The following is a 13,063-nucleotide window of genomic DNA, read 5'->3' on the forward strand; positions in this document are numbered from 1 at the left end:
AGTGTGCAACTGTTTGCTTACTTCAGATGTCTGGTGCTCTTTGTTAGGATGTTGTCTTAGAGCTGGAGTTTGAAGGTGTGAAGGAGAAGTTCACTATGGTCCAGGTTTGGCCTGTACGTCAAGTCCGTCCTGTTACTGAAAAGTTACCAGCAAACCATCCTTTGTTAACTGGCCAACGAGTGCTGGATGCCCTCTTCCCGTAAGTATTACCCTTGATTTTCTAGTATGTAAGAAATTTCTTTTAGGGGAGAGGGTGGTGTTAATTTTTTAAGGGCAAACAGACCCCAAACCTTCACTTTGTACCTCAGCATAAATCTAAAAAAAAACACAAAACAAAACAAAAAAAAACCACCACCCACATCTAGCTGATAATATTGATTGATAATATATCTGCCAGGAGAACCTGCTAGTGGAAAAAGGTTAAAAAGTTAGTTTGATAAGATAGTTCTTGTGCATTAATCCAGTAAAGAATTGACAAGTCTAAATTTAATCATGCCAAATCTACAGAAAGGCTATAGCTTTCAAGGTTGGATATCTCCATTTGAGCACGAGTAGGATCTGTTTCCATGGTCTTGAGGTTGTGCTTTTCTAGAATCACTACTTACGAAAACTGTCACACAGAATTGTAACTCAAAATGCCTTTTTAAATGGCTAACTTCCAAGGCACTGAATTTGGTAACTTTTGGTCCTAAAATATTGTGCTGCTTATTCTTATAATGCGCACTTAAGTGCAGTTGATATTCTTTTCTTGACGTTTGCGTTCCGTCAGTGCTTCCAGCTGTGAAAACAACCATGTTTCAAGCCTGAAAGCATAGCTGTTGTACCAGCATAACTCACATAATTCAAGGGCAGTAGAAGGAAAAGTGTAGTTTATTCCCTCAGTCTTCTGGTTTAGTGAAATACCTCTGTGCTTCTCACCTAGAACAGAGAATGTTACTCCTGTCGTTCTGCTTTTAATTAGACAGCTTTATTAGAAAGTATATTCTGAGATGGGAGAGAGCTGTTTTTGAGTTCCTTGCAAATCAGAGTCCCTTTTCTTTACTCAGGTGTGTACAAGGGGGTACAACAGCGATTCCCGGGGCATTCGGCTGTGGGAAGACTGTAATTTCACAGTCTCTCTCAAAGTACTCCAACAGTGATGTCATCATTTATGTAGGCTGTGGAGAACGAGGAAATGAAATGTCTGAAGTACTGAGAGATTTCCCTGAGGTTAGTATGGAGAATTCATGGAGAGTAAACCATTTTGGAAAGACTTGCTATTATGCTGTATTGTAACTGAGTAAAATTTCTTATTGGTATAGTGACTTGAAAAGATCTTCCTGGCTGTAAGTTCTGACTGTAGTAGCATAAATTAGTTTTGGCTCATTCAGGAATGACTTCAGTGGCCCCTCAAGAAACATCTGGGCTAGTATTTGAATGTACTTTTTAACTTGTTTAGAATAAAGCCAACATGAATCGCCTGGGTATAATTTATAAAGATATTACCTTTTATTGGTGTTTTCTCTAACTTTTCTAGCTTTAGCACATATAGCAAATGCAGCATTTGAATTTAAAGGATGCAGTAGAAAATGCCTAGTTTAAAAAAAAAAAAAAAAAAAAAGATGCAACAAGTTCTGTCCTGCCTGTTGTTATATGTTAGTGGATTAGTTGTGGCACAGCCTTCTGTAAAATAAGGGAAAGAGCAGATAGTCTGAACTGTTAGGTTGAAACTCCACTGTTAGAAGTAAGGGGTAGAAGTCTTGCTTGTGTTGATTGCAAGATGATGATGGCAAGCTGGAGTGGCCATGAAAAAGGTAGATCCCAGGATATTTTAAAGAATTCTGCATGAATGACAGGATGTGCATTCTATAGTTCACATGCTTGTGAGACTTCATCTGAGATATGTATGTGGGTTTATGTCCAGTTGTCAAAAATGATCTCAGATTGGTATAGGTGGGAGAAAAAACATTCTGTTTCGTCGTAGACTTAGGAGGGGAGGACAAGATATTTGCCTCTTCTGGCCTAGTAAAGTGAGGCTGAAAGAAGATAATGTACTTCCTGACGCAGTGGATTTGTCATTACTCATTTGTTTGTGGTAAGAAGTGGGTTTAATAGGGATTGGCGCTTGCAGAAGGTGAAATGAGGCTGAGGTGTGTAATTTAGGGCTAAGTTGTGTGTAATCTGGATGGCAAAACTGCATAGCATCCTGAAATCTTATTATCTAGTCACTGCTTTCGTTAGACTGGCTGTGAGGACAGTGTCCTCATATAAGGTGAGTACTACAGATTAAATAATTAGCTAAAGTTATCGTTTTGTCTTATTTTTCCCCTTGCATTTTAGTTAACAATGGAAGTTGATGGCAAGGTAGAAAGCATCATGAAGAGAACAGCTCTGGTAGCAAATACCTCCAACATGCCTGTGGCTGCCAGAGAGGCCTCTATCTACACTGGTGAGATTTGCAGAAGGCTGAAAAAGGTTCTGTGTGTAGAGCAGGCTATTGTGCTCTAGTATTTTCCATTCCTGAGATGGTTGGTACCATGAAACATGCTTAATTACAGAAATCAACTCTTTCAGGCCTTGTCTGTGTAAAGTCCTAGTATCACAATTGAATTTGACTTGCTTGTATATAACTATGATCTCCACACATTAATTCTTGCTTATAAGCTGAACTTACCACACCAGGTCTCATCTAGTTTTGCCCCACGTACTATGTAAGCTTACATTCTTCATGAATAGCTTTTTACTGACAAGTACAGCTACTCAGTGGGCAGGAATAGGGCTCTCTGAGTCGCCTGCTTTCCTTTGCAGCCTCTTAGAGGTTTGTTTTTTTAATATTTTTTAATTAAAATTTGTCAGATAAAACGTCTTTTCTGACATTTGTATTCTGGTAGCTTAGAAAGGAAGGAGACATTTTACAGTAAGAAGAGGCTGTGTTCATGGTTTCAGTGAGGCAAAGAATACTGTCAATGGTATTGCCCTGTCTCCTCAAAAAAAATGCACAGAAATGTAAGATGGGCTGGAGAGGTTTGTAAGCAAAAATGGGGAGAGTGAAATGAAATAAAAAAAAAAAGGCAGCATGGACATGATCTTGTGGGAAGAAAGACTTTCAGTCTCTGTTGACATGAGAGTGTAAACTTAAATTATTTATCTTGTTTGCCCCTTAGTGACAACACATGAGGGTAGAATTCCTTTCTGAACTGTATCCTGCAGCGTGCTGTTGTCTTTGTTCTAGGAATCACCCTGTCTGAGTATTTCCGAGACATGGGCTACCATGTCAGTATGATGGCAGACTCTACCTCCCGATGGGCTGAGGCCCTCAGAGAAATTTCGGGACGACTGGCTGAAATGCCAGCTGGTGAGTAGTCCTTTTCTCAATCCAGTCTTGTAAATACATCCTTTAAACTCAGAGCCTTTGACTTGATTCCTTTGTGTTGATACTTGCAGACAGTGGTTATCCAGCCTACCTTGGTGCACGTCTAGCCTCTTTCTATGAGCGAGCTGGCAGAGTGAAGTGTCTGGGAAATCCTGAAAGGGAAGGCAGCGTCAGCATTGTCGGAGCGTGAGTGTTGCATTTCTTTGCTTTGCACTGGCTGCAGTTCTTCCCGTATATCTTCGCAAGTCAAAGTACTTTCAAAGAAGAAGGCCTTGTTGCTCTGTGCAGCTGCAGAACTACAGATATGTAAATAGATGCTTAGTCTCTGTTCAGCCTTAAGTAACGCTAAATTGTGCATAGGGGCAGAAAGAATGAATGTGGACGCTAGTTCTGTGAGGTGTGGAATCACAGTCACAGCAGTCAGAGTAAGTGGCTCCAGGAAGAGTGTCATTAGCACTGTCACTGCAAAGTATGTCAAACCACGCTCAGAAAAGAAAAGAAGGGGTATTTAGAGCAGCGGTGCGGGGACGTAATTCATTATGATTCTCTTGCTGAAGAGTAGAAATACACAGAACAGCATATCTCAAGCTGTGATGGGCTGCGAAAAGTATGTGGTGCCCAGACATCATGTAGAACATGGAAATTTTCAGCTGAAGTGTTAGAAGAGAACTTTGAAAAGCATTCCTGTGTACCCTAGGCTGTGGTGACAGTACTGAATCCCTTCTCACCAGTTACTGCATTGTACTGAAAGAATGACCAAAACACGAAAAACCAAGTCCAGAGGCACTTGAAATTTTCAGGGTGAGAGAAGAGAAAATGGGCCATCACCACTTTCTTTTTTGATAAAATGTCATAGGTGGCTTGCAGTGGTATGAACTAGAAACTTATACACGAGGCAGACACCTTTTGTAGGCTGTATTTATTTGTATAATGTACTGTGGGTAAAATGGCTTTTCCTCATGGGGTCTTCAGGAGAGCCTCTAGCATCTGCAACTACTCCGAAGTCCTTTATTTGCTCTGCTTGGTTCTGCTGTATACAACATAAGTGCACAAATGCATCTGCTTTTGAGTTTGGAAGATTTTTACCTGTTTGGGAAGGCATGTCAAGCCCAAATGAAATTGAATTGGTAATAGTATAGATAAATACGTGATATTTACCTGAAATAATTTCAAAGTGGGATATTTTCTGTAAAATAATCTTTTCACTGTGTTTCAAGCTGCCCTATCGGCACACCTATTGAATCTGTTCCTGTTGAGGTAGGTTTGGTAATCCAAGCTGGAGTTACTACCTGAAGCTAAAGTGACTAAAATCATACCTTGATATTGCCAATCAGTTACTGAAATAACTATAGTTCATGGTACCCTTGATATCACCCCTGTGTAGGCATGCTGCTACTATCACCGCAGCAGAAGCTTGCGACCTATTATTTATGTGAAATGGTGTTAGCCTTTCTTGTTTCTGTGATCACTGACCTGTATAGTCACATGTTTGGTACTTCAGCTTAAACCGTGACAGTGATTCTGATTACTTTTCCTTCTGTCTTCCTGCTCAGTGTCTCTCCCCCAGGTGGTGACTTCTCAGATCCTGTCACATCAGCTACTTTGGGCATTGTGCAGGTACGTCCCTCAAGCTGCAGCTCTTTTGCCCATACTGTCAGACTCAAAATCGTTGTGCTTCAGTACGTTTGTGCCAGTGGCTGTGTGAGAGCTTTGATTTGATACAGGCAACTTTGTAGGGTGCTTTGGAAAATGTTCTAACAGTGTTAAAAGGTGTGACCTTATGAGATGGTCTCTGAACTGATGTGTTTGAGAAGCCTTTGGAAGAGGAAGAAGAGGTGCCAATTCCTGCCAACAGTGACTGCTCAGGAATATCCATGTGCCTCCTGATTGCATCCCTTTGAGCTGCACTTGAAGTGTGGCCACTCTTGGCTAGGATGGAAAGTGAAGCACTTCTAATAGGTACATCGAAACCAGGAAAAAATCCTCAGAGCAGGTGACTGGGAGAAGAATATCTTGCAACTGATTGCCCATCCCTGTTTTGGGAAAAGGAGCTGAGTTAAATAGGGCTCTGCTTAACTAGACTCCACTATTGACATTGTCTTTGTTACTGCTTATTCCTCCCTTATGAGGAGTCTCAAGCTAAATTCAGCTTAAAGGAGTTCATCATTTTTTGAGATACATAGTTGAAAGACACTACTATAGTTAAATTAGCATAAATCGGGTTTTCTTTTTCTTTCTCGGGCTTCTTTGTGATAGCCTTTGCTGTGTTGTTTGCTCAGACTTGCTTGTTATATTGTGTTTTTGTGTGTGTATGTGCGTGTTTTCATTTTGCTTTCAGTTATTTTGTTTTGCTTTCGATTCAGAAGACTAGTTGATCTGTTTGGTTCTGGCAGGTTTTCTGGGGCCTGGATAAGAAGCTGGCACAACGCAAACACTTCCCCTCTGTCAACTGGCTGATCAGTTACAGCAAATACACACGTGCTCTGGATGAGTACTATGACAAGCATTTTACAGAGTTTGTCCCTCTCAGGACAAAAGCGAAAGAGATCCTACAAGAAGAGGAGGACCTTGCAGAGATTGTGCAGCTTGTGGGGAAGGTGAGTAACCAGCTGTGAGGAAATAGGGGGTCTGTGAGCTGTCCTCCATTTCATTACTGCAAGCACAGGCTTTTGACCATATCCTAGACCCAACTTGATGGATACTGCATTGTGGAAAAAAGGCAAATGTTCACTGGGAGATGCCAGGCTCCTCCTCCATTTAACTGTGCTTTAGTGAAACTTTCTTGTATGTTATTTGACTTCTAATGACAAACACTTTTTTAGATTTGGTAAACCTTGGCTTGAGGCTACTTTTCTCATGTAAATTAAATTGCAGGGCATCTAATAGGTGGAGTTAAGAAACTTCGCTCCAGTGTTCAAGTCCTGCTAAAGTCCCCTTTGTTGCAAACTGCAATAGTACTCTGTTGGAAGTAGACCTTGTAAGAGAGATGATGCAGACTGATCTTTATTTTTAGTAGCCTGAAGAGTTACAATTTCTCAGAAACCATATTGCCAGCAGCAGACGAGAGGTGCTGGTATTTACAAGTTAGTATGCAGAAACAGAAGTGGTCTGCGTTTTCTAAAACTGGCGATTATCTAGTTTCTTTATGGAAACCTGTGACGTTACATATGGCTCCATTTTACAGGCATTCTTTAATTTCCTTCCTTCACTTCACTATTTTGGATGGAGTGCTGAACTTGGACAGCAAAATTTCCCCTGAGAGCTCTCAAAAGGGACCTTACTGAAAATGGTTTTAGCTTAGCACTGTAAATATGATAATTGAAAGGTACCCAGCACATACTTGAGAGTAATTTAATTCCATGATGTTTAGTTGAGTTATGCTGATTTACAAGGTACCGGTAATGCTTGGTAACATGTTGTAACTACCGTTGTTTGAAGAAGGTTTGGTCTTGGTGCTAGCCCTGTTCACTACTGTTCTAGCCCAGCTAAGATGAGGCTTTTCACTAGATCTTGCCTAGCAGAGCTCTCTTCTTTAGATATGCCTTTGAAGGAAAGGGCCTTCTGCAGTTTCTTATTTACAAAAATATGTTCTAAAAGACTACTTTACAGAACAGGATAGAATCAGTTCCTTGGCACGGAAGTGATACCAAGTCCAGTGGTTGTAACTGTGGGTATTGTTCCCACCACAGAAGTACTCGGACTAGTAGAGAAGAGTGCCCTAACAGTAATAACTGTGCAGCAGGGTTGTGTCTGTCCTGCACAGTACGACATACTGTTGTCATCAACTTCTTTATTTTTCTTGAATGCCACAAAGGGAAAGCCCATGGTTAGCTGTGGAGGCTCATATCAAATCCTTAATATTACTTACTGATCTAAAATGCTCAGATCTAGCTTTTCTTCCATGGATATCAGAATTTTAGGGAAGGGCGAATAATTTTACTTCTTCATGTAGGAAGGTAATGTTTCAATGTATCTCATAGCAGCACCATGTGTGTTTTCTTTGGTGGCTCTTTCCTACCTTAAAGGAAACTTCCTTTTCATTGTTTATGATCAGGTAGGCTTAGAGTAGAATTACTGACTTTTTGGCCCATTGGGCTATTAAAATAGTAAATTGGCTGTTCTGTAGCAGGAAGTGAGAAACATCCAAAGGAAAGAAGGTACTGAAAGATAATGGTTCTTGGCCAGGACATACTATGCTTTAAACTCTTTAAACTAAGAAGGCAGGTTTAGATTAGATGTTAGGAAGAAATTCTTTCCTATGAGGGTGGTGAGGCACTAGAACAGGTTTCCTGGAGAAGCTGTGGGTGCCCCATCCCTGGAAGTGTCCAAGATCAGGTTGGATGGGGATTTGGCCTGGTCTAGTGAAAGTCTGTGCCCATGGCAGGGGGTTAGAACTAGATGGTCTTTAAGGTCCCTTCCAGCCCAAACTATTCTGTGATTTGAATGGAGTTGAGTACTAAACTAACAGTGGACCTTACTTTCTAGGCTTCTTTGGCAGAAACAGACAAAATTACATTGGAGGTTGCCAAGCTGATAAAAGATGACTTCTTGCAACAGAATGGTTATACACCTTATGACAGGTGAGATCTGAATGGCTACATAGCTCTCTTGTTAATCACTAAAAACTTAGACACGTTCTGTAATGGTGTGTGCCTTTTGGTTATGTTGCTAAGGCAAGGTATGCTTGTGTGTGACAGGGAGGCACAGGAATTACCATGATGTATTGTATAAATAATAATGAGGTACCTTCTGTGGCAGTCATCTGTCCATTAAAAAAGGAATTTTCTGTGCGTGGAGCCTCTGGATTGTTCTTATCATAAAAATACTCCCGTTCCTGTGAGCAAAGAAACTTGCGGAACTGTCGGGTTCTCCCAGGCTGCTTGCAGAAAGCCTAATCCCATAATGGACAAAACAGGAAGAAGGATTGAATGTGAGACTTGTACGGTGATGGTTACTGTTCTCCTGTTTTGTTCAGTGTTTGGGTGTTCTGGAAACCTCACTTTAGGATGATTGCCTTTGCCTCTAATAGGTCCCACATTTTTGAATAGGTGAATCATAGGTTCACTGTCTCCTTTGACAGCATGTATCAGAAAGCTGTGGAGTAGTGCAGGCTGTTATTTCAGGTGAGAATTCAGAGTTGTTGTGAAGGCAGGAGCAAAGGCTAGTCCTGTTAGTTGTTCCAAGATGCCTGATGAATCCTCTTCTGTTCCGTCAGATTCTGCCCTTTCTATAAAACAGTGGGAATGCTTTCCAATATGATTGCGTTTTATGACATGGCACGCCGTGCTGTAGAAACCACAGCCCAGAGTGACAATAAGATCACGTGGTCCATCATCCGAGAGAACATGAGTGAAATCCTCTACAGACTTACCTCCATGAAATTCAAGGTATGTTTGTTAGGAACTGGCTTGCACTCCTTATCGGGAGTTACCAGGGCCTCTAAAAGCTGTTTACTCAAACGTGGTCATTGGTTGTCTTAGATATAGGTCTACTCACTGGGTTACCCTCTGAGTAACTTCGGTATCCATCCTTTATAGTGCAGCGTTCCTACTCCTCTCTTAAAACTCATGCATAGCATGCTGGTAGTAGCATTTACTGCTAGGACAGTAACCTGTGGCGCTGTCTGATGTTGAAGTAGCTAAGCAATATTCTGTAAAAAATGTGATGCTTATTTTAAAACTCTTATGAGCCAGTATCACAAATCTTTCAAGAATTAATGCCATGAAATAAAATTATGTTTAAAGTTGAGCATTCTTGTGTTGCCAGTGTTCTATTCCTGCAGGGTACTGGCTTGTTTCTGCAACAAGCAGATCCCTGGTATATATTCTGAAAACATCAAGAACGTAACAAGATACACTTGGGCATGTGAGCTTGCTTGAGAGCTGGTTATGTGGAAATAGGGGAAGTAATACTTTCATTTACAAACCCCGGCCACTAGAAGACACCTGGCATACAGCATAGCAGTGGATAGGCATGACTGAAAAATGCAATCTGTAGAATTAAAATGTTATGTGGAGGTGGCCCTCTAATACAGTGATAGTTATGAAAGAAAAAATGTGTTTCCTGAGCAACAGCCTAAAAGGCATGTGAATTTAAATGTCCTGCTGTCTGTGTACTTTGGAGCGATAGGTAATGCAATCCGTAGCTGTAAGTGCTCTGTGTTTACCAATAGCTGAGTTGACCTAGAGGAACATAATGCTGAGAAGAGAATGGTGAAGACATTTAACAGATTTCATAGCTTGACTGCTGTTGCTTCTTACAGGGAAGGCCTTGCAGCCTCAGAACAAGGCTGATTGTTACAGTATTTGCCCTTGTCCTTCATGAAAGGTATTCTGAGGAACATGCAGCTGTTCAAAGATGTCCTTGAGCTTGTTATGATTTCACAAGGCCATTTTAATTAACTGATCAACATCTGAGTGATAGCAAAGTAACTCTTGCATTTACAAGGAATGCACCCCAAAAAATACAGCAGAGCATTTCTCTGAGTAACAAGAACCTTACTCCATTTGCTCTCGGGACAGGAGCTGGTATGAATTACTGCAGCTCTTGGATCACACAGTATTAAAAAAGACGCTAAGTGTTATTGGATCCTCTCCAAATCAGTTCCTTTTCAGTAGGTAAAGTAAGCACTGCTCATGCAAGTAATTCTCTGTTCAGTATCCACTCTGCCTGCTCGCTGAATGTGGAAAGTGGATGAGATTTAAATCTTGTGGCTGTTGCTGAGACAAAGGACTGACAGAAAGCAGACACAGAGCTATAAATGCCTGCTCTGTAGTTAGCAGGTGTTAATGCTGAGGTCAAGAAACTATAGCACTGGCAAAGCAGGGTTGTCTTGAGTACCGGAGGCTTTTCAGGACTGATCTGTTCATCCACTATGTTGTTTTCCAGGACCCTGTCAAAGATGGTGAAGCAAAAATCAAGGCAGACTATGCTCAACTGTTTGAGGATATGCAGAATGCGTTTCGCAGTCTGGAAGACTAGACTCGGCCTCTGCGACCACTCCGTTTTGTCCTCTGAATTCCTCATCTCAACTCCTCTGCTTCCCTACCTTACAAGAATGATGCAACAGTACTTGAGTTGATAAATAGCCCTATGTTTCCCTGTTCATACTCAGTGTCTTTACAAAACATTCCTCTTAGTTTGTGTTCAGCATTGCTTTGTGTGTCTGAAATGGTGAGTGACGTGCGAATGGGCCCGGCTGAGTGAAGAAATGCTGTTGTACACTTCTAGGGCGGGAAAAAATTCAGCTTGCCCTCTCCCAGCTCTCTTGGTAAGCAGTCTCTGGCCTTGGGACCCAACCAACTGAGCTGCACTGGCAGAGGAGGTGTAGATCTTAATGCAGTCATGTGGTACGGTCTGAGCTGGCAGTGGTAAGGGCATTTAGGTCTAGCACTTTGCTAAGTGACTATTATGAAACTCCCTATTCTTAAACAGAATTTTTGACCATACTGTGATGACCAAAGTTCTTCACTACCCTGTCCTTTCTGCGACCTTCAACTGAGCCTGTCGCTATCGAATTGTGGTAGTTCTGGCTCTCTCCAAGAAAGGACTGACTAGAAGATGAGCGTGTACAAGTAGCCAGTATGCTTTTGTACACTGGAGAAACAATTTTATTTTCCTACTTAATACAGATGGGACTGTTGGACTGAGCATCAGCTAAAGTCAAAGCCATAGGTGCTCAGTTTCCAGCAGATTTTTGCCTTCTTGCATCCCACTCACCCCATAAAATTTCACAACACTCAGCTGCTTTAGTTTGTGAAGCGTGTTACTGCTGCTTCGTACTACTGGCCATAACAGGCTGTGGTGATTCCACGTGTGGACCAGGAATACAGTCCTTCCTAGGTGGTGCTCTCTACCAACACTTGCCTCCAGTGCAGTGTCCAGGTCGTCTTTAGGAAAAGAAAAGCACGTGCTTAACCTTCCCGCTCCACCTCTGCCAACTTGGCCTGTTTGGCAGTGGCACAGGTCCTCAGTTCTTGCATAAAAATATTATATGATGTTAAGCTTCTGGGGATAGGGGGTGAGGAGGAGGAAGGTCAACAGTACAAAGCGTATTTACTTCTGCCTTCTTGATTATGATGCAAGAGAAACTGGTGACTTCTGCACTATGCTCTGGAAGCACAGTCTGTCAAGCAGCTGAAATTGCTTTGTCTTGGGCTTGCTTATTGGCAAAACTAGTTTGAGATGAGGAGTGAGCATAGAGCAGCCTTCCTGTCGAACTTCAAGTGCCAGCACTCCTATCATTGCTGCAGAGAGAGGAAAAAGATGCTGTCATCTTCTCCAGTCTTTGAACTCTCACTTGTGTCACATAGCATCTAACACTTCTTTGTCGTGCAACACTGTGCCAGGCTGGCATCTGCTGACTTGTTATGGTCACGAAACAGTAACTGTTGTGGATGACACTGGTAGTGGCATGGTTGTGTAAACGTTCATTCTGCACTGAAGTGTTTTTCCACCAGCTGCCAGCTTTGAATAGTAATGGTGCAAAGGGATCTTGGAGCTAAGGACCAAATGCTGCCACTTCCATTACGGTATCAGCTCGCTGTTTGCCATGGAAAGCCCAGCCGAAACTTAAATGGATTTACTATTCTTGGTTCTCCAAAAATAAACTACTACTACAGCTGGTATTCTGGTAGTGAATGGTTAGGTTTACAGTTCACTAAACTTTCAATGAGTGCTGCTTATTTTAACAATGAGCATGTGTGAATGAGTAGTCACCACTCAAGCTCTTGCTGGATTCCTCGTTGTTCATACCCTTCAGCACTGTACTATGTAGCATTTCATGCTAGAAAACAGATGTTCTTATCTCTTTAAATAGAGGATGTTATAAACTTTACAGAAGATGTCTAAGATAATGCAGTTCTAATATTTATTGTGCTGTACCTGGCCCTGACGTGTGACCAGTTCAAACAGTTTCATATATATTTTTGTCTTTTTTTTGTTTTGTGTCTCAGTTTTCAGTGTTGAGATTCTGATGTTCACTGTGTACTGCAAGTCTTCCCTCCACAGAAGTGGGAGGAATGAAATGATGGGCAGAACCCAGCCGCCTACTTTATCTTGTATATTTCATAATGTATGTTGCTGGAAATTGTGTAAAAAAAGATTAAAAAATTGTTGAAGTCAATGAGAATAAAATGGATTTAATGTAGCTCCTACCCATCCCATTTTCTGATGTCAAACCAAAGCTGTGCCACAGTGGTGTTCACAGCATACCATAAGCAAAGCATACACCTTCCTTTAAAAATCTTACTTTTGGGGTCTTTCTAAATCAACTTGGAATAAACTTAGCAGGGGCACTTTACTCAGTTCCCCCACTCCAGTAGCTTACACAATCTCCTCAGACATCATCTGAAAAGTGTCATGTTGCAGTGTATGTGCTTTATTGTAATAGAAGTATAACTGTGATCTTGCTGTGACACATGCTAATGCAACACCTTGTGAAGTGCCTTAACATTGGCACCATTACTAAGCCTTGAAGTATCTCCATGCCTTGTACATCATGTTGTGGAATATATCCCTCTTAAAATCTGAGATGCCTGTTTTAGGTAAATTGTTCTGAACTCCTGTATCAGATTAGTAGCGCTATTGTCCACACCCTTAAACTAACGTGGTAATGTTCTTCCTATATAAGGATTTGAGACCTTCTGTAAATAGTATATTCTCACTCACATGCACATTTCTGTACATCTTTGACCACTCTGCAACACCCCT

The 13,063-nt window shown here is 41.4% G+C and overlaps 1 protein-coding gene across 4 annotated transcripts in view; it reads left to right on the plus strand.

Moving 5' to 3' along the window:
• ATP6V1A (ATPase H+ transporting V1 subunit A) overlaps window positions 1-12,500 on the plus strand; it is a 31,126-nt gene extending 18,626 nt beyond the window's left edge. For all 4 annotated transcript variants that reach the window (XM_080597986.1, XM_080597984.1, XM_080597987.1 and 1 more), the window contains exons 6-15: window positions 48-199; window positions 1,047-1,209; window positions 2,320-2,428; window positions 3,212-3,334; window positions 3,424-3,538; window positions 4,906-4,969; window positions 5,746-5,949; window positions 7,838-7,932; window positions 8,568-8,739; window positions 10,241-12,500. In XM_080597986.1, the coding sequence (XP_080454112.1) occupies window positions 48-199; window positions 1,047-1,209; window positions 2,320-2,428; window positions 3,212-3,334; window positions 3,424-3,538; window positions 4,906-4,969; window positions 5,746-5,949; window positions 7,838-7,932; window positions 8,568-8,739; window positions 10,241-10,333 (1,290 nt within the window). In that variant the 3' untranslated portion in view covers window positions 10,334-12,500. The remainder of the gene's footprint in view (window positions 1-47; window positions 200-1,046; window positions 1,210-2,319; window positions 2,429-3,211; window positions 3,335-3,423; window positions 3,539-4,905; window positions 4,970-5,745; window positions 5,950-7,837; window positions 7,933-8,567; window positions 8,740-10,240) is intronic.
• The last annotated feature ends 563 nt before the right edge of the window (window positions 12,501-13,063 follow it).

The sequence above is a fragment of the Anser brachyrhynchus genome (genome assembly GCF_964034855.1).
Source record: "Anser brachyrhynchus genome assembly, chromosome: 1".
Lineage (NCBI taxonomy): Eukaryota > Metazoa > Chordata > Aves > Anseriformes > Anatidae > Anser > Anser brachyrhynchus.